This window comes from Electrophorus electricus, chromosome 10 (genome assembly GCF_013358815.1).
Source record: "Electrophorus electricus isolate fEleEle1 chromosome 10, fEleEle1.pri, whole genome shotgun sequence".
NCBI lineage: Eukaryota > Metazoa > Chordata > Actinopteri > Gymnotiformes > Gymnotidae > Electrophorus > Electrophorus electricus.
The window spans coordinates 16,511,842-16,539,341 of NC_049544.1; the positions used below are offsets into that span (position 1 = coordinate 16,511,842).

A 27,500-nucleotide genomic window follows, 5' to 3' on the forward strand; every position below is an offset into this window, starting at 1 on the left:
CAGTCAGGAGCAAACGTGAACTTGTAAGTTCGCCTTATTTTGGGTGCGGCGCGCCTGTGCGTGTGTGTTTAACCGGTCGCTATGATGGGCGATGTGTTCTGAAAGTTGGCCTTGGGGAGCGTCACTTGTAGAGCTAGACGGTGTTCACAAGGGCAGAATCTGATTATTCATTCTTTCGCCAATGAAAATACGGAGCTTTTTAAAAAAAATTGATTATTATTTCTGCATTCCAGGACAGAACCGTGCCCGTACAGAACTGCGGCGCAGCCGGGCAGACACCTTCCCGCTAGACATTCCTCTGTGAAGAAAACACGATACAACTAGTCCCATCTGTTCAAACACATATGCACTTTGTCAGAAGAAAGCTGTAATTGTGAAAAATTGTTCGCTGCAATTCAGAATGTACGAAGGAGACAGCGAAGGGCTGGGTCCTGGCAGGGAGTTAGCTTAGAAGACTGCCAAATGGGAGATAATGGTTATGATTAGCTTGTGGGGTGACCCTTAACCTTTCATATCAAAGCTGGGCCAGCTAACTGGGTGGACGAGGAGCAGGGTCTGGCATAAGCTAACTGCCTCTCCTCCCCGTAACACAGTCAACCGCTTTATACACACAATGACTTCCAGAGATTACCCCACGTCTCTCTCTCACACACACACACACACACACACACACACACACACACACACACACACACACACACACACACACGTACACATATGGAATGGATTTCTCCACTAATGTGCCTCACTCCTTAAGCTGAACAAGAAAAAAGATCCATCTAAAGGAGTAAAAAGAGAGAAGCTGGAGGATGGTAATGTGTAGTGAGAGAAAGACAGAACAAGAGAGGAGAAAAGGGAAGGAGCAAAACGAGAGAGAGAGAGAGAGAGAGAGAGAGAGAGAGAGAGAGACGTGAGGCAGAGGTGGTGGAGAGGAAGACCGGCGCCTGCCAGAAACTCCCGTCAGACTCCCTGCAGGCCCTGGGCAGGACCCGGGCGAGACCGCGTGTGTACAGGGTCTCACGCCAGCCTTTAACGTGCTGGAGAAGATTTAGGAGCACCCCCCCACCCAAACCCACCCGCCCGAGACCGCTACTTCTCCTGGGCCTACGCGGTGAATGGCCAAGCGCTGCAGTGCAGAGGTCGAATATTCCGCTACGCATTAACGCGGCGGCGAATAAGTGGTGTCGAGGTGGATACGGAGCGCCCCACTCTCTGCGGATAATCTTATCTACCGCATGTGCTGAAATGTATAGAAGGCAATCTGCATCTGGGCCACAGAGGGGATAATGGCAACTTTAAGACTCGACAGGGTCTTATCTTGCACTTTCGGCTTCATTATCCTGCTCCTCAATGACAGAGAGCTGCTAGATTTGCGCAGGTGCACCGTGAGGTTACCGTGGGCTGATCTCCAGTCAGGCAGTACTGGCTGTGAACGCTACAACGCTGTAGGCCTCTCACGCGACACTGTTCTGGGAAGCTTTCGTCTGGTAGGAAGTGCCCTAATTTGTCTTCAGGAAAGCACCACTGTCTGGCTCCCTGGCCACACTGGGTTGTGGGGAGGTTGATCGCGATGGGACCGGAGCCGGCGATAAATGGATGCAGATAGGCGTAAAATGAATGTGTATTTGCAGGCGTTAGTGTGCGCGCGCGTGTGTGTGTGGGTGTGTGTCGGCACAGGCAAGCACGCCACTACTGCACTTGCGTTATGCTGTTACCAAGACGCAAGCACTAGCCTCTCCTCTCTTGGGAGGTGTATGCCGAGAATGATGCGTTACCTCAAAAAAACCGACCGATTTTTATCGGCTGGCCCGCAGACTAGCCCAGAGGTCTTGCGCATTATTTTGATCACGTGACCTCATTCCCTGTGAACCGGGAGTGGTGGATGTGACACAAACAAGGCAGCCCTTACTTCTTTCGCCCTGAAGGAGGTCCGAACACACTGACTGTCCTTCCTGTGTGATGCACAGATGGCCAGTTAAGGAAGTATACTACCAAGTCCTTAAGCTTTGGAGTGAAAGCCACGTGCAATATACACATGCTGACGTGGCATGTCAATGGAATGACCTGTTAAGCCATACTCCTCACGTGCACCAAAGACTGAGCATATGCTGATCTGCTATGTAGGTGAAATGACCTGCCAGGGCATTTTGTTTGAGGTGCTGAATACGTCGTCTTCACATGCGATTAAAACTGGGCCTGCTGAGTGTTTAGAGTCTTCTTCCCTGCGTGACTTCAGTGACCATTTACTCAGTACCCCTGACACATCGGACTGATTAGAACGTTGCTGCGCTCGCAGCTGGTAAAGTTCCTTTGGATTGTTTTCTCAGCCAGCAAAATTCCTTTGAAAGTGCCTCTCATGGGGGGACCAATCTAACTTGTCTGGTCCTGTAACGAGCCAATTTTTGGGGACGCCTTACCCCGGCGGGCTGTTAAACATGCCGTGGCGGTCGACCTCGGAGGGTTGGAATGGAGACGCGTCGCATCTGGACTAGGAGAAAACTATCCTGAGTCTCGCCTTTGCTGTGTGGGTCACAGCTTTTCAGACGGAGTTATGGATATCCCTGCTCATTACCGTGTTATGACAGCTTCAGAGGAGCACTGTCACACTGCTGCCAGGAGGACAGAGTTAGACGTTACAGGCACGCCTTCCAGCTCACTCTTGCTCCAGCTGTATTTCTACACCTCTGGTCAGGTTCCAGCCATGACAGACTGCTGTTTATTTCCACAGAGCAACAGGACCCCTGCGCTGGCCGATCCTTCCAGACTGTAAATCATCGCCAAGCATCCCTATTAACGTCACTCGAGCATGCGCGTGTGCCTCTTTGCGTGCGTGCGTTTGCTGCGATGACTCTCTTCGGAGACTCTGTTAGGTTAGTTTGAACTTTTAGTAAACAGCGTGCAGCACGAAAATGTGCAAAAGCGCGCGTGCGCACACGAAAACAAGCGTATTATTTGACACGACTGCTTAAGGCTCTACTGACTGTTTACGGCTTGGATCAATACTTCACAAGCGTGGGGCTCGCCAAGTCATTCACACAGCGGGCAGGAAGGACGTGGTTTTTTTTCTTCTTCCCAGCCTTCCTGGGTCCCTGCTACACAACAGAAGGAGACGGCTCCTGCCCCGACTGTCGGCGTTCCTGTAACTCGGCAGCTGCTTCAGCGGCCGGTGGCTCAGGGCACGGCAGGAAGTCGGGGCTGTTTGAGAAGCCGAGTGCGGGAACGCTCCCCTCCCACCGCACGTGCGGGGCCAGAATCAAAAAGCTCCGCTCCGGTTTCAGCACGCGCGGCTCGACACTTGAAAGCTGCAGAGCTCAGAAAGCCACGCTGAAGGCCCCGGGCTGTTAGCACGGCAGCACCAGAGCCTCGGGGGATCACCTGCAGATTATTACTGCACAACATCTCCAGACTTACAACTACCTGGAACAGGCTATCGGGGGTCTTTGTGGCCGAATCCTCCAGCTACATACAGCGCACAAGGACCTGCGTGTGCATAGCGGATCAGAAATGCTTTTTCTTAGCCACATACAACTACGATAGCCAGATACAGCCACACGTGGTCGAGCACAAGCCACATACAGCTACTACTAGCCACAGGCAGCCACACACAACCATGTACAACTAAACCTAGCCACATACAGCCACATAAAGATTCCCATTTCAGTCTTATGGGCAGCAAATGAACAGGCCAAGCACTTATACATTTCTTATGAGGACACATTCTTGCCTAAAAAAAGGACATTGGGCTTTTGAATGTGTGTCCACAAGAATTGGAGTAACGACAATTTACCAGTTTAATAATGATAGGAATTCTGTATAGCACAGGACAAAATTTTCCTTATCTACTCACTCAACTTCTGCTGATATGACGGAATTTTGTTTGGATATACTTCATGCATTCCAGGTTGGGGGGGGGGCGCTGAAAAGGAAATAATTAAGTGCAGTTTTCCTCTAGTTTTGCAGTTTTCCACTGAGAAGCTAAGCATGACAGACACCCTTCAGTGAGTTAGAGTCCACATTCATGCAAGTAAATGAAGGCAAAACATGTCCGAGTGGAGAGGGTCACTGAGCTGACCTCCAATTTAGGAAATGGTTCTGTCCCTCAAGGTAATTAGGCTGTCATGTTTTCAAATCCCCTTGCGCCTTGAAGGGAAGTCACAAGACAGACCGCCATGTTGGATCCAAGCCATTGTGGCGAGAGGATGCACAGCTATGCGGCCTTTGACCCTCTGCGGCTCGGTTCCCAGCCTCCCGAGCGGTATGCGCGCCCGGGTGTATATTGTTGTATCTCGCAGATAACGTTAAAATAATGCATTAGCTCTAAGCCCTGACTACAAATGAAAGGGAACACACATGATGAAGCACGAGGCTTCTGGAGGTTTGTAAATAAACTCAGCGCCATTAGCACTGCAGCCTCAGATAAGGCTCGGAGGAACTCAGCGTGGTTACCGCTACATTTGGAGCACAAGCCTTCGCAGACGCGAATGCGGGGGGACTGCGTTTAAACGCTCACAGGTGTTATTAACTGAATACGAAATTTAAACAAAGCAATTAACAAATCAAATCAAGAATGTAATCACAGGTATAAAACCCATTTCCACTCAAGACTCCCAGTCAGACTGCGAAGATGATCGCACGTAAGGTTACACGTGCGGACTGGTCCGCCTACGTGGCCTGTAGCCTACATCACAACCACAGGACCCCAGCCAGGACGTGAGCCCGGTTACCCAGGCTCCTCAGCACAGTGGACGGGCGTTTCCCTGGAGACGCATCACCCGAGACGGCCGCAGACTTGGCCGGAGGGGAGGGGAGAGGGGAGGGGAGAGCCTCCGCTGAAGGCAGCTGTCGAACGCGTCCGCGAGCCAAGCAGTCAGCTGGACGCGGTCTGGCCCACTCACCCATGGCTGCTGGAAACTGTAGGTGCGGCGACGCTCGTCGGGCTCATCGTCCTGCTTGGCCTGCTGGAACTCCTGCCTCAGCCGCTGTATCCGGTCGTGGTTGCTAGGCGCCAGTCTGTTGCTATGGGAGGGGAAAAAAAAAAAGGATGGAAGGGAGGAGAAGGAGAGTTGGTCATGTGCTCTCGTTTGCGTGCACTAATGTGCCGTCGGCTGCTAGGACATCAACCCTAACGCAACAAGAGGCAGACAGGACGATCGATAGAAGAGCAGATCAAGGCAAGAACAGGGATGAGCTACTGGGCTTGGACTCTTTCACTCACTGCTTTATGACCCCAACACTGAGTTGCATCTTTATTATTGTATAACACAAGTATACACAACCTGTATAGACATATCATACATTACACGAAGGAAAGAGGCCATTATGAAGGAATGTTAGTCTATATAACACATAGACTAATCTATACACTTTGGCTGTTATGTTTAAATCAATAGCACAAGCTTCTTCCAGGCCAGTATTCCCCAAATCTCCATCCATTAGACTACGCTACACGTACGGACACGGTTCATTTCTTTTTTCCATGCGCTGCCTGCGTTGCCCGGCTCCCTGGGGCCACAGAGAGGGCCGAGTGCCTTGCTGAAGGAGCCCCCAGCGAGCCATGGGTGATGATTCATGTGGGCCACAAGGGTGCCTTTAGCCGTGCGGAGGGCCTCGCGCACCGGGGAGAGGGTCTCTTCTGCCATGCTTTCGTTATTGGCCCAGAGAGAGCTTGCCAATAGGAATCAATGCGTGTCTCCACTGTTAATCAAGCACAGTTATGATACGCCGTCCTGCCAGAGAACACCGATGATTTACGCACAGAGAGGGGGAGAGAAAGGGAAGGAAATGAAATAAAAAGGTAAATGTACATCTGGAATATCAGATTTAAAAGAACAGCGTGAAGAGGGGTGGTGGGAGCTCAGTGGTTAAGGTGCTCGACTAGTAATCGGAAGCTTGCCGTTCAAGCCGCTGCCAAGTTGCCATGGTTGGGCCCCTGAGCAAATCCCCTTAACCCGGCAGGTCCTGGTCTAGGGGACAGATGAGGGAGGAGTCACAGTCAGAGAGCATGCCCTGGTGTGCGGGAGGAGTCACAGTCAGAGAGCATGCCCTGGTGTGCGGGAGGAGTCACAGTCAGAGAGCATGCCCTGGTGTGCGGGAGGAGTCACAGTCAGAGAGCATGCCCTGGTGTGCGGGAGGAGTCACAGTCAGAGAGCATGCCCTGGTGTGCGGGAGGAGTCACAGTCAGAGAGCATGCCCTGGTGTGCGGGAGGAGTCACAGTCAGAGAGCATGCCCTGGTGTGCCCCATGACAATGAAATGGGCCAATAACTGTAGATTGCAGCGAGGAGCAGCCTGCTGATGATGATGGCCAATCAGCCTTCATTAAAACGCAACTAAATCACTCCCCATAAAAGACAAATGGAGCTGAATGAGATTGGCTGGGCTGAGACATCGCAGTAGAACATCCTGTTTCTGTTGTTCTATGGAGCCGTTAAAATCAGATGCATTATCCAATTAATTCCCCATTGCTATAGCAGCAGTGCCAAAGCTCAAAGGCCATGTGCATGTCTGAGTTAGTACAAGCAAGGCTCTGGAAATGGAACGGACCAGTGGCATGTATTGTGCTTGACTGTGACCCTAGTTTGTGTGCTGACCCTGTGCCACTGGTGTGCTGTTACATGCATGTCTGATCACCTCCAGACACTAATGCTAAACATTCCCAAAAACTCAGTTCCAAATGAAGGTGACCGCGGGCCGTGTTCACCGCGTCAAACGAGTGTGTACGTGGCACAGACGCTAAAATCGCGTTAGATGAACACAGTGTGATGTTCATTCTGGTCAGCGATTCTGAACAGAACATCAAAAGCCCTGCATTTGGGGGCTGCCATGGTTACTGCCTCCCTGCCAGTACGGGACATGTGACAAAGCATTCCGCCATTAAACGACAAGCATTTTCTTCCTTTATGAATCGCAAAATTCTTCATCCCTGCCTTTAAATGCTTGATCTGGTCCTGGACCCATCACGGAGCCAGCCCTATCGTGTCAGCTCGGCGTTTGATGACTGATTTTAAGACGGGATGCTGAACATGCCACGTTACGTTAGCAGACACAACCGCAGACACACGACATACGACGCTGAAATCCTTTGACATTTACTGACATTTATGCAGTAACAGGGAAAAGGTGGCTTCCTTCCTGAGAGGCATTCAGCACTGTATCAGCTAAACACTTCTGAGCAAAAACTAGGGGAGAAAAGGGCTAAAAACCTTTCCAAACATTTTCACTGCGAAATTGCGTTGCGGACGAGAGGATGAAGTTTTCATTTGTGGCCGTTGGTGTCGCGGCCTCTGCTGTGTCTCCCCAAAAAGCGACTACATCCTGTGAAATATTAAACAACGACTCATTTGGTTATTAACGCACATCTGTGGGGTGGGGAGAAACAATTTAGCCATTAGCTCTCCTAAAACGTGTGATTACACATTAACGTCGGGTGGCAACACGCCTGGCGTCCACGCACGCAGTCAGAATAGGGGAGAGAGAGGAAAAGAAAAACAAACGTTACCAGGAGCAGTGCAGAGAAGATGAGAACAAACTAGACCGTACAGCCTCTGCAAAGTTGCAAGGGGAGGGAGAGAGAAGATTCACAAGATAACCGACTCAGCTTTTCATCACATCTTTGCTTGAAGGGACCCCCAGCGTCATCAAAAGCTAGCAGCAAGGATGTGGCTACGTTCACACACGGGACATATAATTGGATTAGGGTCCCGGACTTCCTCAGCAAGGAGGTGGGATGAGGCGATCTGGGAGCTCTCTGTGGGTCTGGGCTCTGCTCAAATGACACTGCCATCATGCCGCCTGAGCATCTCGGCCTGTGTTTATGGATCCTGCTCTCCATTAGCACATAGACACAGAGGAGTCAGCAAGGTACCATTAGCTTAATCCTCAAGGCACACTCTCACTCACACCATACACACACACACACACACACACACACACCCACACACACACACACCCACACACCCACACACACACCCACGTAAATTCTACTCTCTGACCCGGGAAAGGTCAAAATGCCCATAAGCCCCCGCGACAGAGAGACTGCCATCCACCTGAGCTCAGAGGACAGCCATCGGGATTAGGAAGCAGCCAGCGTCTGGACTCACACTGGGATATGCAGTAGGTAATGGCCATTGATTTGAAATGGAAATGGGATTTTACAGCCTCGGCTGGCATGAGCAGCTCTGGGCAGGGTGACGGGGTGTGCGGCGCCGACAGTCATCAAGCAATTAAGACTTAAAAATGATGTGAAGGAGTTGGAAGTGGAGACTGAACCCGTGGTTGGGGTGAGGGATAAAAAGAAGTCAAAAATTCATAAAGCAATTCAAAAGATTCACCGCTATCTGATGGCGGTGAGGGAACTCATTCTCGCCCCCTTACCAGCCAGAGATGGGGGACTTAAGCCAGTGACTCAAACTCGAGTCGCACTTCTGACGCGTCTCCCAAGACCCGCGACTCGACTCTGACTTCTGCTTAATTGACTTGCGGTGCGACTGTTATGTACAGCGTTGTGTTTATTTTTAATTGATCCATTTTCACAGCACGCAGCTCTTGTGCTGACATTAAACTTGGCATGGCTGCACACAACAGCCTTTAATCGTGCAGGCACTAAAACTTTGAGCGAGACAGACACGGTTGAAGTGCTAGCTACCTGTGCTTAAACGCGGCATCAGAATAAATGGCACGGCCCAAACAACACTCAATCTTACAAGACAACTTGAAACACGCTTAAAGGTATGGACAACATGCATGCTAGTTAGCCTCTAGTTTGGACAAAAAGCATGCTAGCCAGTTAGAGCAATAGCTAATAAATAGTCTTTCTAGTGTCACTGTAAGCGGTAATGGGTTTCAAGATTTGGTACATGCTCCGTTGTGCTACAGCCATTTTCTTGCGACCTCAGAAATTTTCGTCGCTCATGTGACTTGACTTAACCCGGATTCGAGACTTGACTCGGACTCGCACCCCAGAGACTCGAGACTTGCCTCAAACTCGTACAAAGACACTCTTACCACCCCGCTTCTGTGAAGTCTCGGCTCAACAAGATTATTTGCTTCTTCCAGCAAGATCTGGCACTTAATCCGCGACTTAATTTCCGTGGTGGTGGTGGTGGTGGTGGGTGGGGTTTGGGGGCCTAGAGCGTGGGTGCTCCCACCCCAGCGCTGGCATCGCGCGGCATCGGGGCTTGCAGAAGCTCCAAATTCAGTCACGCCGCGGTGCAGCTAAACAAGAGCTCAAGGAGGCTGGCAGCAATTTGCATCGACGGCGTGCCAGCGCCGACTACAAATCCACCCCTCCGCCCACCGCGACGGGAGGAGGCGTGGGGGAGCTGGCGAGAGATGACTGCATCCCCTCTCCTCGCTCACGCGCTGACTGAAAGGTCAGAGGCAGCGGAACCCGGAGCAGGGCAGCGTGGGGTTGAGAGACAGGCGAGCGGGGTGAGAGGGCGGGGGCAGAGGAGCCTCGGCGCGTTTACTCCCCTCGGCTGTCGTTTTAAGAGCAGACGGGGCTGACAGTAAGGCAATTAAAGGTGGAGGGTGATAAAATATCCATATGCCACAGCATTTAACAAGCCAACAGTTCCATTCTCCCAGCACAATGAGAATCACTCAATATCTGTCTTCTGCTCACTCGCTGAAAGGTCACTTTACAATTCCTAGTGCCCCTCCCCTTTTCTGCTCTCTCTCTCTCTCTCTCCCGTTTCTCTCTGGCTCGTCTCCCTCTGTTTCCTTCTCGCCATTCCCACTTTTTTGGCATCTCGTCTGGTTGAATAACACCTCTTGCCCGTTTTACTTTATGGCCTTCTGAAAGCAATTTCTCCAATGGCAGAATGTTATTGTGGCAGATTAAATGCCGCAAAATCTAGCATGACACTCCTGCAAACACGGCAGGAAAATGGCTGTGGCAGTGTGCTGATAACGTCTTACTGGGAAGAACCTCCCCATCCGGGGACACACACACACACACACACACACACACACACACACACACACACACACACAACAGAGGCAATGGACACGTTGCTTAGCAGAGACGGAGAGACACTGCTGGTATGGACGCCACACGCAAGCTGCTGGTGTAAGCTTTCCACAAGGTTGAGCTTCAGGAACGGAACATTCCGGAAGCAGCCGACACAGCGCAGTGCCGTACTTCCAGCGATGGCCGAACACTCATTCTCCGCATCTGTTGCGATCGCGGGTTGGTACGTCTGTGAAGGTTGCGATCAGGTTCAGTTATTATCGGTGCATCTCTTCCTTGCTTTCCGGAGCGCTGAACGGAATGGTTTCACTTCTGGAATCCCCGAGTGCTCATGAATAGAGATGCCTTGGAGGCGGGTTGATTTCTCTTCTCCCGCTGCATCCAAGACAGGACGATACGAGGAAAGACGGAATGCCGAGAAGAGGGAATGCTGTTTTCACTATTTCAGACCCTGAAATAGTGGCATGTCTTCATTACCATTCGTGATAAGCAGGCTGCTGTGTGTGTGCTGCACATGTGCGAGGCTACACGTGTGTTGTGGCTGTCCTACAAGGATTTGAGCTACAAAATACACTTTTATTTTTTAGAATTGAAGTCTCGCTCTTCACCCTGCACAGGCAGCTTGAGTATTCCAACAAGCAAACACCCAGACTAATCAACATCTCTCTCTCTCTATCTCTGTTTGCTTTTATTGGCCCTACCATCAGATTTAAATTCTGCCAGCCTCTCTGCCTTCTCATCATGTCCTCCAAATCTTTACAGGGAAGGCGAGATGAAGGCTTGCTTACGCCTTCAGCCATATTGCATCAACTCAGAAGCTTTAGCCATATTAATTTTAGAGCCCAGAGAACACCTCACCCCCCCGCCCCATCAAAGGCAGTGGTATCTGCAGGCAGGCTGGGCTGGGCACACCCATGGAGATGTAGCGGCGAGATTAAATCGGCATTACTGCTGGTCATTTTCACAGCGCCAGATAAAACCAGTTTGAGATAAAGTTTGCTCTTTCTTCTCTAATCTTCTCCAGCAATCGATGCGCACCGACGGCTCTGCTGCCGTCCGAGCTCAGCCAGGCTCGGCAGAGACTGTGGGCCCCCACCCGCTCTCTCACTTGCACTTCGTCTCTTTCAAACGCTTTCAAGCCTGTCGGTCAGCCTTTTAAAAAAAAATATTTTTTTTTAAAGTCTCTTTTGTGTTGTGGCCTTTTTTTTCCCCTCTCCACTCTTTCTTCCAGCTCCGTTCATCTTTCTCCGGATTAGCTCTCTTCACGTTTCCCTCGGCTCTTTTTCCCGCCGCCCCCCCCCCCCCCCCTCTCAGGGGCCGGTGGCCGGGAGCCGGAAAGCGTCTCGCTCTCGTTCTCATGTCGGCTGAGTGACAGCTGCAGCTCAGACGAAAGGCGGCCGATAATACCGCTGGCTTACCGCTCGGTGACCTCATGTGCGGCCCTCCTGACTGATGCACCGCCGTGCCTCTGCCAGCCCTGGCCGAGAGCCCCTGCCACTGTAGGGGCGGCGCTCCCTAATAAGCTGCCCTACCAAAGGATGAGAGGTGTGCTTTTTGTTCCCCTTTTCCTGTTCCTTCCTCTCTCACCGTAGCCTCTGGCACCCTATTCACGGCTCTGGGAGGCGTGACAAAGGAGCAGGCGGCCCGATCAGCCGGGCCCAGACGTCTGGCCGAGACACGGGGGGTCCTTCAGGAGTGAGGCAGGGGCAGGCCGGTGCAACTTGACCACCCATTGTTACGGGAAGCTGATGCGTCCCCAACCCCCACGCGCGCGCATGCGCGCGCGCGCACGCACCCCGAGCAGAGGCTCTTGTGGAGAATGAAGAGGCTTCATCTTAATGAAGGCAGTGAAAGCTAAAGACTGACCTCTCCACCACACAAAGAGCAAACGTGAAAGCACACCTCCAACACCTCTCCGCAAACTCCCGCTGCTCCCCTGGAGACCACAGCGCCAGCCAATCCGGCCTCAGCCTTCAGACACACCACGCTCAGCCAGGCTGTCACTCGCTGTGAAAGCACCCCTTCACCGCCCTGCTCCCTCTCTCTCCGTCTTCCTCTCAAACGTCCTGCTCTCGCTTTCTCACACTACCTTCTCCTCTTGTGTTCTATTCTCTCTCTCAGTCTCTCTCTGTCAGGACCGAGACTAAATCCTGCAGCTGTTTTCTTCTGTGTGTATGAATGTGTCTTCCATTATTCTCACTCACTCACTCACACACACACACACACACACACACACTCTGAACACAGAGAGAAAGGCCTGCAGTGGGAGCCAATCACAGGCATCTTTTGGGTCTTAACGCTGATCTTTTACAGTCACGCCTAACGCGGTGCTGAACAGCATTCAAATGGACAAATTGGCAGAAAAACTAAATTAAGCAGAGACAAGGCAAGGCAGCTCTGGCCTAGAAACGAGCTTGAAACCAAATCTAAACAAGCGCAAAACCCACCAGCGTTCGCGCTCTGAAGACGACGGCTGTTCTCTTTCAAACCGGAGCGCGGACGGAGCTTTTCTGTCCGAGCCTTTGTGGGTTGACAACAAAGGTCCACTGCTTACTCCCATTAGCGGGACAGAAGAAAAGAAAACTGCTCGTGTTAAGAGCTGACAACGGTCCATTACGGAACGGTGGGAAGCGGCAGAGAGGAGCACACTGGGGCCCCCGGGCCTCCTCAGCTGCAGCTGTTCCAGTAAAGAGTCATAAAACTGTGTTGGGCCCAGACCTGGTTCAGTTATTAAACCTTCACAGGGCATCGCGGCCCTGCCTGGCTAATGTTGTGTGTTTACTGTCTGGGAGATTAAGACCATAATCTGTTCCAATAACAGAGGCTGCCGCCTGCAGTCCCAGAGAAGCAGGGTAAGGCAGGGTGAAGCATGGGGGAAACAGAGTGAAGCAGGGTGAAGCATGGGGGAAGCAGAGTGAAGCATGGGGGAAGCATGGGGGAAGCAGAGTGAAGCATGGGGGAAGCATGGGGGAAGCAGAGTGAAGCATGGGGGAAGCAGAGTGAAGCAGGGGGAAGCATGTGGGGAAGCAGAGTGAAGCAGGGTGAAGCATGGGGGAAGCAGAGTGAAGCATGGGGGAAACAGTGAAGCAGGGTGAAGCATGGGGGAAGCAGAGTGAAGCAGGGTGAAGCATGTGGGGAAACAGAGTGAAGCAGAGTGAAGCATGGGGAAACAGTGAAGCAGGGTGAAGCATGGGGGAAGCAGAGTGAAGCAGGGTGAAGCATGGGGGAAGCAGAGTGAAGCAGGGTGAAGCATGGGGAAAGCAGAGTGAAGCATGGGGGAAGCAGAGTGAAGCAGGGTGAAGCATGGGGGAAGCAGAGTGAAGCAGGGTGAAGCATGGGAGAAGCAGAGTGAAGCAGAGTAAAGCAGGGTGAAGCATGGGGGAAACAGAGTAAAGCAGGGTGAAGCATGGGGGAAACAGAGTAAAGCAGGGTGAAGCATGGGGGAAGCAGAGTGAAGCATGGGGGAAACAGTGAAGCAGGGTGAAGCATGGGGGAAGCAGAGTGAAGCAGGGTGAAGCATGGGGAAAGCAGAGTGAAGCAGGGTGATGCATGAGGGAAGCAGGCGTGTTGAGGGAACCAGACAAGCACGCGCTCAGAGCGATGGTCAGGGCCTGGGCACTCTATCTTTTGGCAAACTAAACACTGCACCAGTCCCTGCTGTACACAGTTCACCTAACTTCTCTGCAATCAAATTAACCCGGCAAAGCTACTCTAAAGTTTACTCCAACATAATTCACTCAGACTGCACTGACAGCGCTGTCATTTATAGGCATCAGCGGTGAGCGGAAAAAGAATGGCTGTTAAGGATGGTATAGAGAGGCATTTCTAAACAGCCTGCCAGCATAAACAAACACACACACACACCACACAGTTAAAAGTGATGACCACATCACACCCAGAATGCTTTCCCTGGAAGACACCTCGGGTGAATTTCTAACTATGTAGCTGTGGCAGTGGAGTGCTGTGTTCTGACCCGCGGTGTCGGACTCCACAAACACAGGAGCGAGTCTGAGGCGAAGCCGATTTAATCCAGCCCCGCTGACCTGGAGACGCCGGTGCTCGGCGGAGGGGCAGAGCGGGGAGTTCGCATCGCTGTTCGGAGCAGACGTGCAGGATTAAATCCTCGGTCAGCTGCACCTGAGCCGGAGGCTGCCTCGCCACACCTCTCCTCTGCATACTGACGAACTGGAGGCGATCGATGATGAACTCGCAGCTGCGCCCTGCCCTCCGACGAGCCGACGGACAGCGACCGTGAGGGGAATTAGCAAGAATTAGCAAGGGTTCCGAATGTGTGCGGCAAAACGTTACCAACACAGAGCTCTTATGGCACGTGAAAGGAACACCGTAGCGCGTGTTTTTTCCCCTAACGTGAAATCTTTCGTAGTGAAACAAGATTTTTATTCGGGGGTGGCAGGACTTGTGTTTACCCATGAGAAATTGAACGGATCATGAAATATTATTTTATCATTGATTAGTGTATTATTTTACACATCCTTATTGATGTAGGCCCTACTGACGGACAAAAATCAGAAATCTTGCATAATGTGATCAGGAACATAAACTACAATTCATTTGGATGTTTAAATGAAATCTTTTCTAAACAGTAGCAAGGAGACTGTGTGGAGAAGGTTACGATCCAGGAAGGTGGTGTGAGAAGCGGAGAAAAGCCGAGAGTTAGCCACTCCTGTCAGTGAGTTCAGAAGGAGAAAGCTGACGACATAACGACGACGCCACAAGTCACTTTTTCCAGGGGGCCGGAGCAGAGCCTCTTCAAAGAGATGAACAGGGAGAAATTTCCGGGAACTCAGACAAGTACAGTCGGTGCGTGCTGCTGCCTCGGACAGGCTGCGAGGAGGCAGAGGGCTTCCGTGCGAGAGCAGACAGCCGAGCGTGCGTGTCGGGGCCAGGGCCAAAGCAGTTGCCAAGCCCGCGCCAATTAACGGCCTGCTTAACGACCCTGGCTCCACCGAGTGCCGGGGGTGCGGACGCGGGGCGAGGACTGTGTGCATGCTCCCCTCACGTGGCCCGCGTGAGCCGTACTGCCGGCCTGATCACTGAGACAGAGTGGGGCAGAGGTAGATGGAAACGGAGTGTGTGTGTGTGTGTGTGTGTGTGAGAGTGTGTGTGAGTGTGAGTGTGTGAGAGAGAGAGAGAGCACTGTGAACACTGTGGCAGTGCTGAGGCTGTCTTCTCACAGTCTCCCTTCAATATCACATCCATACTGCCAGACATGCCCTCATTGTCCAGCACACGCACACACTCAGGAACTGATGAGCGCACCAGAGTCCCTGGCTGACAGCAGGCAACACACAGTTGCCCCAGCTGCTCCTGTGCAGTTCATCAGACTTCAGCGTCGACACGGCAGGCCCGTCAGCCGCGGTCTCGTAGGCTTCCGAAAACGAGGAGCGCGATTGTTCTAGCATGGGGAGGCACGGCACGGGAGCGGCAGTGCGTGTGCGACCTGTCCTTTATCCACACACACACACTTTCCGCCACTCTGTAGTTTCAAGTGGCAATATTTCATGGTGGCTGAAAACGTGAATGAGCTCGAGACGTAGATTCACGCCCGCCTGACGCCGGCTGAGCAGCGCCGCGCGGCCAGATGAGAGGTCATATTTCAACGACTCCGACACACACTGTAATCAGGCTCTGGGTAAGCAATTACGGTGTACTTAATGCAAATAGACAGGCTTGGGAATCAGCATTCGAACGGGAGAAGGGCCGTCTGCTAGCGTCGGCGGCCACGCCATCCTCCGCACCGGCCAAGGGAGAAGCTGGAGCTGGTCGCCTGGGGCGGAGAGGCCGGGCTGGGCCGGGCCGGGCCACTACCGGGGACGATCTGGAGACGACTGCATCTCGGACACCTGTCGCGCGATTTTAGCAGGATGAGACGCCAGTCTGTTGAAGAGATTATGTGGTTCGTGTTACACGGCCTTTCGCTAATGCACTGAACAGATCAGACAGTGACAACTGACAACTGTTGGGCTGTGGAATAAGGTGGGAAAACACACAGACACACACAGACAAACGGCCCCACATAAAATTCGTTACATCTGGGGACGCAAAACGGCAGAAATGCACGTAGAAACACGGCTCTCCCACTGGTGTGGTTGGCTCTGTGAATACATCCATTCCCATCTTTCTCAGATTCCCTCCATCAATCCTGTAGGGAGTAGAGGAATAGGATGGTGGGGGGAGGGGCACTAGGCCAAAAAGGGAAGGGAGCTCTGCTGAAGCCACACTTAAGGAAAGAACTGCTGAAAAGTAGGTGAAAATCTGTGTGTGTGTGTGTGTGTGTGTGTGCGCGCGCCTGTGTGTGTGTGTGTGTGTGCCTGTGTGTGTGTGTGCCTGTGTGTGTGTGCGCCTGTGTGTGTGTGTGCCTGTGTGTGTATGTGTGTGTGTGTGTGTGTGTGCGCCTGTGTGTGTGTGCCTGTGTGTGTGTGTGTGTGTGTGCGCGCCTGTGTGTGTGTGTGTGTGCGCCTGTGTGTGTGCCTGTGTGTGTGTGTGTGCCTGTGTGTGTGTGTGTGTGTGCCTGTGTGTGTGTGCGCACCTGTGTGTGTGTGTGTGTGTGTGTGTGTGTGCCTGTGCCTGTGTGTGTGTGTGTATGTGTGTGTGTGTGCCTGTGTGTGTGTGTGTGCGCCTGTGTGTGTGTGCGCCTGTGTGTGTGTGTGTCTTATCCTCTTCCTTCCCGCCCTGTGTTATTGAATTAGGAATCAGAGGCCTCTTCTGGGAGCCAGCCTAAGGGAAGAGGAGGGGTCAGGGGTCGTGCCCCCTGGTAATGGCTGCACAGTGGGATGAACCAAACACCCTGGCCTGGGGCGTCATTTCAATTACATTATCAATGTTGGGGCACAATCAATGTGAGGTCGGTGGGCTGACATATGCAGACAGATGGTCGAGCAAGAGGAGTTCAAGAGGAGCTCAAAATGAGCTTTCTAAGGACGAGCCAAGCGGCAGCTCTGTTCATTACTTATATTTATTGACCGATATTCTTCCTCCCCAACTCTGCCAGTGCTCCACCAAGCACGAACGTCTGCTCAGTCAGAAAACTACCGAATTACGAATGGCAGCTTATTAATATCTGTTCAAGTTCTGAGCAGATGTTTTGTGGTAAAGAGCCTCTGGACCAACAAAAGACGAGAGTAAAAAGAGATAACAGGAGAGAGAGAGAGATCTCACACAAGCCCAGCTTGCCAGTGCTTATATATGTAAATATGCTTTTCCTAGATGACCCCTGCATTCATCCTGGTCTAATCCACTGGCTGGGACCTCGCATGACCCCGTCACACACATGATCTATGGTACTCCAGGCTCTGCCATAATGAAGACATCACACTGATGAAATGCACGGCACTGTTTAGAACACAATGAGGCACAGAGAGACCATCACCGGAGTAATGCACAGCCCCATTGATCACACACACACACACACACACGTGCACACACGCACGCGCACACGCGCACACACACACGCACACACACACACGCATACACACACACACGCGCGCACAGTCACAAGCATGCACCCATATACATACAGGCGTGCACATGCGCACACTCGTTCATTCTTGCACACACAAACAAACTTACACACAAACACACCATCAACCATCAATCAATCAAACAGATTCTGATTAGACGAACTGTCAGGGGAGATTGTAGCACTAGTGTAATGAAAATCATCAGCCTTAACTGACAAAATGTGAGCACATAAAGGGCAGCAGAGTGCTGTCAGAGCGCCCAGGGGCAGAGCTACATGACAAAAATGATAACTCTGTTCTCCCTGAGCGATATCAGGATTAACCGAGATCAATTGCAACTAGGAGGCTGGTCATTTAAACAGAGCCGCGGAATGATAATGAGCGTGGGCGCAAGAGATGGAGAACGAGAAAAAGAGTGAAAGAGATAACGACAGAAAGAGAATCTGGCATGAGTGGCTGATTCATATAAGAATCGATCTGTGATACTTTCCCATTCGAGCATATTGGGGGGCGGGGCGGGGGGGGTTAGAATAAAAGTGTTAGAAGTGCCCTTTGACCCCGATCACTCGCCCGCACCCTAAGAAGGCAGCATCTCAACCAGCCTAAGCAGCTGGGTGGCACTCCACGCAGGCCTGGTCCCACCTTCCTCCGCTTGTCTCTGCGTTTCTGGGCAGGCAACTCCATGCAGCTTTCTCCCAGCAGACTGGGACAGGATGACGGGTGGCCAGAGAGCCAGCCCACAGTCGCCCGCTCGGCCGCCTGCTAACCTGAGCTTTTGCTACGGACTACAGGGGGTTCCCGTACAACAGCGACAGCAGGGCAGAATACGGGAGTGAGAAAGAAACAGAGAGGGAGCGAGAGCGCGAGAGAGAGGTGAGAAGCTATTATCAGAAGTCAGATCACAATGTAATCTCTACTAATCCTCACACCCAAACTGTGCCTCTCCTGAAAACAGAGAGACAGAGAGAAAGAGAGAGAGAGAGGATGAGAAAACACACATTCCCCTCTGGTTGGGGGAGAAGGCGCTCTGAACTGTGTGCTTGCTTTAATTAGGCTTCTCCACTTCGCCTTAACTCCTGAAACTCAAACTTCAGCGTCGGTGCTCAGAATGGCGGCTGATGAAACACGGAGCTTTCCTCTGCCCTCTAGTCTTACACTCATCATCTTGCCTTCCATCTCTCCATTTGTCCCATCTTTTTCTCTTTCTGACACGCACATCTCCTAATGTGTAGACACACACACACACACACACACACGCACACACGCGCGCGCCCCTCGCTATTTCTGGTGTTTCTCTGTGGACCGGAGCAGACCCAGGAGAAAGCGTCTAATGGGTCTTTCATTGTCTGGATGAAATATTCATGGGCCAGATTTACAGACTTCACTTACTGACCGTGAAGCATGCATGTGACTTATGGAACATGGCATAGGAGCAGAGGAGCTGGGGCAGGACGTGGTGGTGCGGGTGGAGTAGCTGGTGTTGTTCAGTGCCTCTCACAGAACCCAGAGCCTGGTGCAGTTTAGACGAGCCCCTCAAACACTAATGCTGCCCATACAGAGTGCACAGTCACCGTGGGTTCTCCACCAGATGGTCAGCAAATAACCATATGAAACCCTTCAACAAACACATACTGAGGTTGTGTGTGTGTGTGTGTGTGTGTGTCAGGGGAGGGGGTGCTGTGTGGGAACAAGGGTATGTGTTGCAAAGCCTTTAATTAAGTGTCAGTGTTTGCAAAGCACTATAGGGCCATACAACAATGGAAGGGCTTTACTTGCAATGCTAAACCTTTTAACAGTCCTGCAGCGTAACCAGGTACATGGTAGAACAGCCCCTCAGCCAATGACACGCAGTGATGGCATCCCCATGGCAGAAGTATGGTAACTGGATACTGAGAGTAATAGGGTGGGTTAAATAAGAGGTCAAAGGTCTGAAAGTCATGCTAGGGCTATAAATGTAATGCCAAATGCCATTTTTGTGTCTCAAGTGACACTGCTTTTTTACAAGTTTATCATATGATCTTATTTATAGACAAGTCATAGACTTAAGTCTTGCTTAAGAAAGGCTGGACACAAGGCTGGGCATGTTGTCAATACACTACCTGAGCGTGTATGCTGGATTCCATGACAACCAACCCCACCCCCACATTCTGCCTCCAACCTCAAAACCCCCACAGCGATGGTCGACACTTCCGAGGTAATGGTTTCCATTTCATGCTTTCAAGTCTTCGGGAGGCCAGCCAAGCTCTGATAAATCACCACAGGCTTAAATTAAAGGCCGTTCCCAATTTAACGCAGCCTGCCTGCCGGTTAGCAAGGTGAACTTGGGAGAGTGCCCTCATCTACCGGGCGGCTCCCGCGACCGGCCTCCCGCCGGAGGCTCCGCGCCACGGGCCTTCCTGATCTCTCGCTGGAGGGCAACAGCTCAGCCACTGGGTGACTAAGCGAAATGTCACTTCAAAAGACGTTAGATCCAAGGTCCTCAGGTCGGGGCCACAAGTCCAGTGTCTGCTTCTGGTCATGGCAATTGCGCATGGTTAATCAGTTGCTGTAACTGAATGGCCATGTTGCCATCACAGTGGAATTGTGGGTAAACAGAAGCTACAAACATGCACCCAGATCTGTAATCTGATTACTGTGTCATAGAGCACGAGTACTTACTAGCACTGATTACATAATCGAGGATCAGACTGTGATCATGGGGTCCAGAATTTAATCACTTTATACCGTACCCAAGTTGCAAACGTTTGCTGAGCTACAAAGATTTTTGTTTGTTTCTGGAGATACTGTATGCATGTGAAGAATTTCTGCTCTTACTCTTACTATGTAATGCATTTAAAGACAGAAAAGGGCAATTAATGTCAATTGTAAGTTTTAAAAATGACTTTCCAGACACAGAGCCTGTAGCCTTTGTAAGGAGCCCGTATTATTTTTAAAGATATCCGTAAATGTCATGAAAGCTACACTTACTGCATTGTCTCACCTCCAGACAGTGAACAGCTTCATTTGCGAAAGAGGGTGGAAAAAAAAAAAAAATCAATTTAAATTCTCAGATTAAGTAAAAAGACTGAAGGAACAATAAAAGTGGTTCACCATAAATACTGATGTCTTTCTAGACTTGTGTGTTCAGTCAGTCAGCGTGTGTATTAGTGTGTGTGTTTATTCCTCCCTCGAGGCCCAGGCGGAGCCCAGGTCTGAAGCACTTTCGGCTGCCTTTATGAGCTCAGCGTTATATATTCCCCTTTGGTCTCTGACATCTTGGAAGCCAGTCATTTCATTTCCAGGAAGTGTGAATTCTTTTTCAGAAACATATGTCCATATTTTTGCCAGGTGATGATTATGCCTGTACGCTGCCACATCACGGCACCCTCGCCCGGTGCCGTGACGGGCCAAACCGGGCAACCCCATGGAACAGCATTTCGTGGAAGGAGCACCGGCTCAGAACGAGGCCCGGCGCTCCACCGCGTGCTCGCTAAATGCCCATAAAGCTATGACACGCCACGTTATTTCCGCCAGAACACGGCGCTCCCACTGGTGGCCACTGGAGCGTGCGCGCCCTGTCCGTCATACTGTCAGTCACGACGCGCGCCATCGGCTTCAGTGAAGTAACAGGGAGTCTCCCTGCCGTCTAATTCACAGGGGAGCCAGTTGCTAAAACGCGTCCTCGTGAGCGGCGTGTACGCCGACCGCTCTGTCAGACCGAAGACCACTGAAACTTCCTTATCCGTCTCCGGCTACGTCGCGCCCGACCTCCCTGGTCCCGAGATGACAAGCAAACTCCGCCTCTCCTTTCTGTCTGCTTGCCGTAGGAGTTCATATCCCAGAGTCCCTTGCTGCAGTGCTGGTTATGACTCCTCTCCCCTCGTTTGTGTTTGAGCTCAGATCAGTAGCCTGGCCGCGTCGTATTAACCGCTGGAAGCGTACAGACCTTTGTCCTTCCGCTTGCTTTATGGCTCGGACCCAGCCTCACAGGACACAAAGTCACTCTATGAATAAGCAATAAATTGGCGAGACAGTGCCAACTTCCCTTTTAATTAAATTACATCACATAAAAAAATAGGCGGAGGGAAAGAAGAGGCTTCCCTTCTTAATTTAGAGCGGAAAGTGAGTCACGATCACGGCCGCCGTCCGGGATTAACGACCGGCGTTCAAAAAAAGTTAAAAAACAAAACAAAACAAAAAAACACCCTGAATTTAGCGTCGGCGCCTCCACCTTCGAAGGGGGCGTGGGGCCTCACAGGGGCCTCTGCGTCCGTGAGGGCACCGCCGCCATATTGTTCGCGGTACACTTCTCACCTTGTCGCGCACAAGTGTGCATTCACAGCCCGAACGAAACAGTCATTGAACGCTGGAAGCAAAGGAGAGAAGAAAAGGCCAAACGCAGTGAACGCTGCCATGACGGGGAGATAAAAAAGAAACTGCGGCGCAGTAAACGTCTGATTTATGCGCAACCCCCCCCCCCAACCCCCGCAGCATGGGTTGCTATGGGTGTCCTGCTGCCATGGTTACCGAGCCACTGAGGGCGCTTGGGAGGCAAGGGGAGGGGTGGGAGGGGACGACAGACTGATATTTAACCTCTCATTGCCTGGTATTTCCCAGTGGCCTCAACAGATGTGCTGCGACATGCACCGTCAGCGCTTTAGTCGAGGCTAATTCGCACGGCTGGGATGCTTAATTGTTCACGCCGTTGAAAGTGCTCTACGCACAATTACACGTGTCATAAAGACACAACGTTCTGAGGTGCATCTGAAACGTCTGAACGGTGCCAAACAGAGTCTGCCGTCTTCTCGGAATCGCCCGATTCGATATAGAGCTTTGCGTTTTGGAGATATTGCGAGGGTGTGCGCGTGAGTGACGGAGGAAGAGCAAGATAGTGGGGAGAAGGGAGGATGCAGTGTGAGAGAGAGAGAGAGAGAGAGAGAGAGAGAGAGAGAGAGAGAGAGAGAGAGAGAGAGAGAGCGCATCAGTGGTCTTGTACCTTGTATTGCTGTTCTGCCATATGGAATCCAGCTCAAGCCCAGAGAGAAGCCAGGCCTCACACTGCTTTCTGACCTTAGTCACCCAGCTGGCACTAACCACCCAATCATTATTACCCCAATTACCCAGCTAGAGTTACCCCATTCAGGGAGGCTTCAGTGAGCTGTGCTGGGGGAGGAGGAGGCTACGGAACAGCAGCACAACATTACGGAGCAGGAACCCTTTGGATTGTTCATGCTAATCTCCATGTTTTCCTTGCGAATGATATTTTTGTCCAGGCTTTTTCGAAATTTGAGTGGGAGGTGCCGATCATTGAGAAGTTTCTCTCCTGTTCTCTTTCGTCAAGAACAAAGCAGCTCTTCTTCTGCCTGATCTGCCGCGTTGAGGTGCGTTGCGAGCATGGCGCTCTACTGAGAAGGCAGGCCAGAGGTGCACTGGGGGCGAGTCGGGCAGACAGGAATCTAGCGAGGGACGCAGCGCCTTCGTGTGAGCGTCAGGTGGCTGGCCGGAGTCCTCCCGCCTCAAAGCACACACACACACTCACACGCAGCTGGACTCAAGTTCCACAAAGTCTGTGGACGGGGCACTTGTCCTAAAGTGCTGCGAAAGGCCTCTACTGCTAAACATCTACGCGTGCAGCTGTGAACAAAGATGCAAAATCATGTGACGTTTATCTTAGCACGAACCATAGTGAGGGAGTGCCACGGTGGCATGAACGTGCACACAGATGTCAGGAGTGACCTTATGGACCACAAAGATGTGGTCCATAAGTGATCAACACTAGTCATGATTTCCAGACAATTACCCCCCTCACCCCACCCCAGGGCTCTGCAGTCTGGCGATGTCCAATACCTTTCCTGTGATAAGGGCCCTAAACCTTTAAAAAGCTGCCTGGTTATCTGTGCTGCTGTTTCATAAAGTGAGCAGTGCTACCACGGCACCGGGGAAGGCTCGCCGAGAAAGGCAGCAGCCGTAAGGAGCCACGCTCGGAGCGCCGGGTGTCGCTCAGCAGAAGTTGCCTCGCTCCGCAGGCTGGAGGGGGGCGCGGTGCGGCGTGGACGCCGGACAAGCGCGGCCGTCTGTCTCCTAAAGCTTCTGCAGACGGACGGAGGCAAGGCAAGTGCAAGGCATCAAAGCATGGGGGTGGGGGGGGGGTTAAGTGGTGGACGTCTCCTTGGATTTCCCCTCAAACAATGAAAGAGAACATCCTTATACACACACACACACACACACACACACACACACACACCTCCCATGATGTGGCCTATGCTCAAAAGCAGTAGGCGGAAAAAGTGTTGACCCAGAGAGTAAAGCAGGTGGTATGTGGATGTGTGTGTGTGTCTGTCTTAGGTCATGACATGGAGTTAAACTGATGTTGTGACAGCTGAGGATCTAGTTTGTTTTATTTCCATAATACACAAATCCACCATGCACTGCCCAAGAACAGCTATTCAGAGAACAAGCCCTATCTGTCACTACTAAGCTGTGTGTGTGTGTGTGTGTGTGTGTGTGTGTGTATAAAGAGGGTTGCTAGGCTCTGTACCCACCCCTTCCTGGTGAGCTAGCTGCTGTCTCTGCTGTAAGTGCAGCCTGTCCGTGTCAGCCATTTACTACCCAGCCTCCACCTCCCTGTCTACAGAACCCACGCGCTAGAGCCTCCACCTCCCTGTCTACAGAACCCACGCGCTACCCAGGCTCCAACTCCCTGTCTACAGAACCCACGCGCTACACAGCCTCCACCTCCCTGTCTATAGAACCCCCGCGCTAGAGCCTCCACGTCCCTGTCTACAGAACCCACGCGCTACCCAGCCTCCACCTCCCTGTCTACAGAACCCACGCGCTACACAGCCTCCACCTCCCTGTCTACAGAACCCACGCGCTACCCAGCCTCCACCTCCCTGTCTACAGAACCCACACACTATGGATGCTCCAGGAGAGAACACTTGGGCCTGTGGCAACAATTAAAGCAAGCCAATAATATAATACGTATCATATTTTAAAACAGATGAATGTTAGCTGAGCACATAAAAATGAGTGCTCTGCACTTTTCAACAGGAATAATCGTGCCCTTTCTGAGTGCCGTCTTAAGATGAAGTTGCGGAGAAACGGCATTCCGTGCAGTAAGCACAGTAAGTATGTCTGCTTATCTATAACTCTTGACTAATTAACACCTCACCGGCGTTCCCCGTTGAGCCTTTTGAAGCAGTCCCAACCCCAAACCTGCGCCACTCCCAGGCCGAAGTGGCTTCACGCGGTATTTACGAAGCAGCGATGGTGCTTATATTACGGTTTCGGGCCGCATGTGCCGATACGGACGAAAGCGCTCTCTTTCCGGAGCACCGTGGCACATAAGCGGTCTCACGATATTTATTCTCAACGTTATGGCTGGAGGAGACCTACGAGGAGATGAGTTTATAGTGAGCGGCGCTGAATGGCCGTAATGCAATCAGAGCCCGTGCCAGGGAAACCGCTGCAGACGTGATGATTATTAAGGTTGCTCGGGCTCCTGCACCACCTCTCATCTCCCAGCGGTTTATTGCTTCACGCCTAATGTCAGCCCGCGCTGAATGGAGGGGGCGCGGCACATCGTGGCTCCCCAAAGGTTTGGGCGCTCTTAGTGCAGAACGTTGCTTGGGGCCGTCGTGCAGAAATCGGTTTATAAAGCTGTATTGTATTGTGCCGCGTTGCCTTAGGGCGCCTTGTGAGGAATGAGCCATAGAAATATCATCATATCTATGTTCAAAACGCAAAAAAAAAAAAAAAAGTCTGCTTTGGTTCGAGGTAACAAAGTTCCACAGTGCGCTATACATCAGGAAGAAAAACACAAAATCTCAATTTGGGAAACATTAGTGCAAGGCAGGAAGAGGAACCTGGTTAGCCTGTGCTGACAGCGTCCATCTCCTCCGGCTCGTCATTTCTCTCAGGGCTTCTGGGTGCTATCGCGCTCCACCCTGTACGCTCATAAGACCACTCGCAGGCAGACGCATCCAGGACAAATTCGAAATCATTGGAGTGTTCTCTTCAGAAAGGGCTTACCCAGGGCCCTCGCCTCATACAAGCAGATGAAAAGGGAAAGTTTTGACTTCTCAAAGAATACGAAAGAACAAAACAGCAATAATAACCGCGTACAACCGGGCGGTAATGGAAGGGGTGAGTGGATTTGAGGAGATTAGCTGGGCCGAGCTAAATTTAAAACCCTGCCGGCCTGGCTGCGTTTCCGCGGATAAAGCGGAGAGGTGGTTTCTGAGCGTGTTTGACTGGACCGCAGGGGGGACATTTTTGCTCAGTGGGCCACTTTGAGTTGTAAAATGTCCTGCGTGGCGGGACAAAGGGCCACCAGGCGGTGGGGGTGGGCTGGGGTGGGGTGGGTGGGGGGCAGGGATTGTAGGGCAGGGTGACCTGCTACCGGGAATTACACCTCTACATGCTTTGCTGCTCCTCACTCACTCCTCATTAGCCTGCCATTGTTAACAACCAGCTACTGTTCAGCAGCGCAGCTAGAGCCCCAGCCTGTAATTTTTTATTGATAAGTTAATTCATTATATATATTAGTTCCCCACATCCTTTGCATATACCCTCTCGCACTGACACAACGGTAACGGCTAACTAAGCGGAAAGAGCAGTGATGGAGAAACGGCAGAGGACGACTGTAGCGATGGATGGAGCAAATCCCGAGTGAAAAACTTGAAAAAAATTACCAAGGGCTGAAAGAGGAGTCGGAAAAGATGTGGAGGGTGAAGGTAATCAGAGCACTAGGGTCTGTGACCCCCCCCAAAACTGGGAAAATGGCTCCAGCAGATCCCAGGAACATCATCTGAGATCTCCGTCCAGAAGACAGAACAGTCCTGGGAACAGCTAGGATACTACGCAGGACTCTCAACCTCCAAGGCGAGACATCTTGTCTCAGTGTTTTATGCCTGAGCCAAAACACTCTGCCCCTCATCGGAGAGATATGAGGAGGGAAAACGACATTCCCCTAACACACAATGAATCACAAAAGAGAGAGAAGAAGAGAGTGAGTAATGCACTTTAGCAGATGGATGATTCCAGCACAGCACAGCAAGGGAATGTTTGTGAGCACCAGGCCTGGCTGGGGGTCGTTGGGAGAGGCCTCGTACCCAGAGCCCTCCTTCCGGGCCTCGGAGGAAGACCTTGCCTGGTAACTGCCCGCTAGATCCTCCAGCCCTCGCTGGGTCTCTCTGCGGTACCGCCCAAACGGCTGACGGCATCGGGCCGGGCTGCGCACTCGGCGCGTGCTTCACCTGACGCAGAGAGCACTTAATTTCTCCCAGAACATCGAGGGACAGAGATGCGCAAACACACGAGCCGGGATTTGTAAAGGTTAACGGCAAGCAACAGGATTACGTCATATTCTCGTGTGAAAAGAAGACAGCGCGGTGACGTAATGGCGCCTCAGCAGCGTATGAGGTTGGTGAACACTGCTCTGGGTAAGAGCTACACGCCGTCACTCGAAGTCCAGCTCCTGGAGACAGAAAATGGTGTCCCTGCTGCTCAAGGTCCCAGTCTGAAGACCAGACCTCTCTGACCCCATTCAACATGACGCATTATGCAGTGTTTTCTTGAACACTTCACAAGCAGGCAGGCTAAACACTGTTCCAGAACACTGTAAGATGAGAAGTGTGCCCTCGGTAAAGCCAGCCCTGAACATTACTAGCATATGTGGCCAGGAACATGATACATAAGTAGCAGAGGAAAAACGACACTGAAAAACAAATATTTTTCAGTATAACCAGACACCAGGCCAAGCCATTAAATGCTGATATATTTTCAGTGACCTGGAAACAAAGCAATCACAGATCTCTAAACAATTTGTCGTCATGTCAGCACAAAGGCTCAGCAACAGTGCAGCCATAACAAATGCCCCCACATTCAACCATTTGTCATAATTGGAGTTCCTCTGCAAATTGGATCCATTGATTGGCTGCAGAGCGTAAAGGCTAAAACGTGATTGGTCCACAGCAGGTGACGGCATCGGGGGAACAAATGAAGTGTTAAAATGCTGTGTTGCACTGTTACTCCAGTGAACACTGATTAATAATCATCTGCACAATAATC

The 27,500-nt window shown here is 51.6% G+C and overlaps 1 protein-coding gene across 5 annotated transcripts in view; it reads right to left on the minus strand.

The window, feature by feature from the left end:
- Positions 1–27,500, minus strand: part of pard3aa (par-3 family cell polarity regulator alpha, a) — a 275,373-nt gene that overhangs the window by 6,484 nt on the left and 241,389 nt on the right. For all 5 annotated transcript variants that reach the window (XM_035531038.1, XM_035531039.1, XM_035531036.1 and 2 more), the window contains one exon: positions 4,896–5,016. In XM_035531038.1, the coding sequence (XP_035386931.1) occupies positions 4,896–5,016 (121 nt within the window). The remainder of the gene's footprint in view (positions 1–4,895; positions 5,017–27,500) is intronic.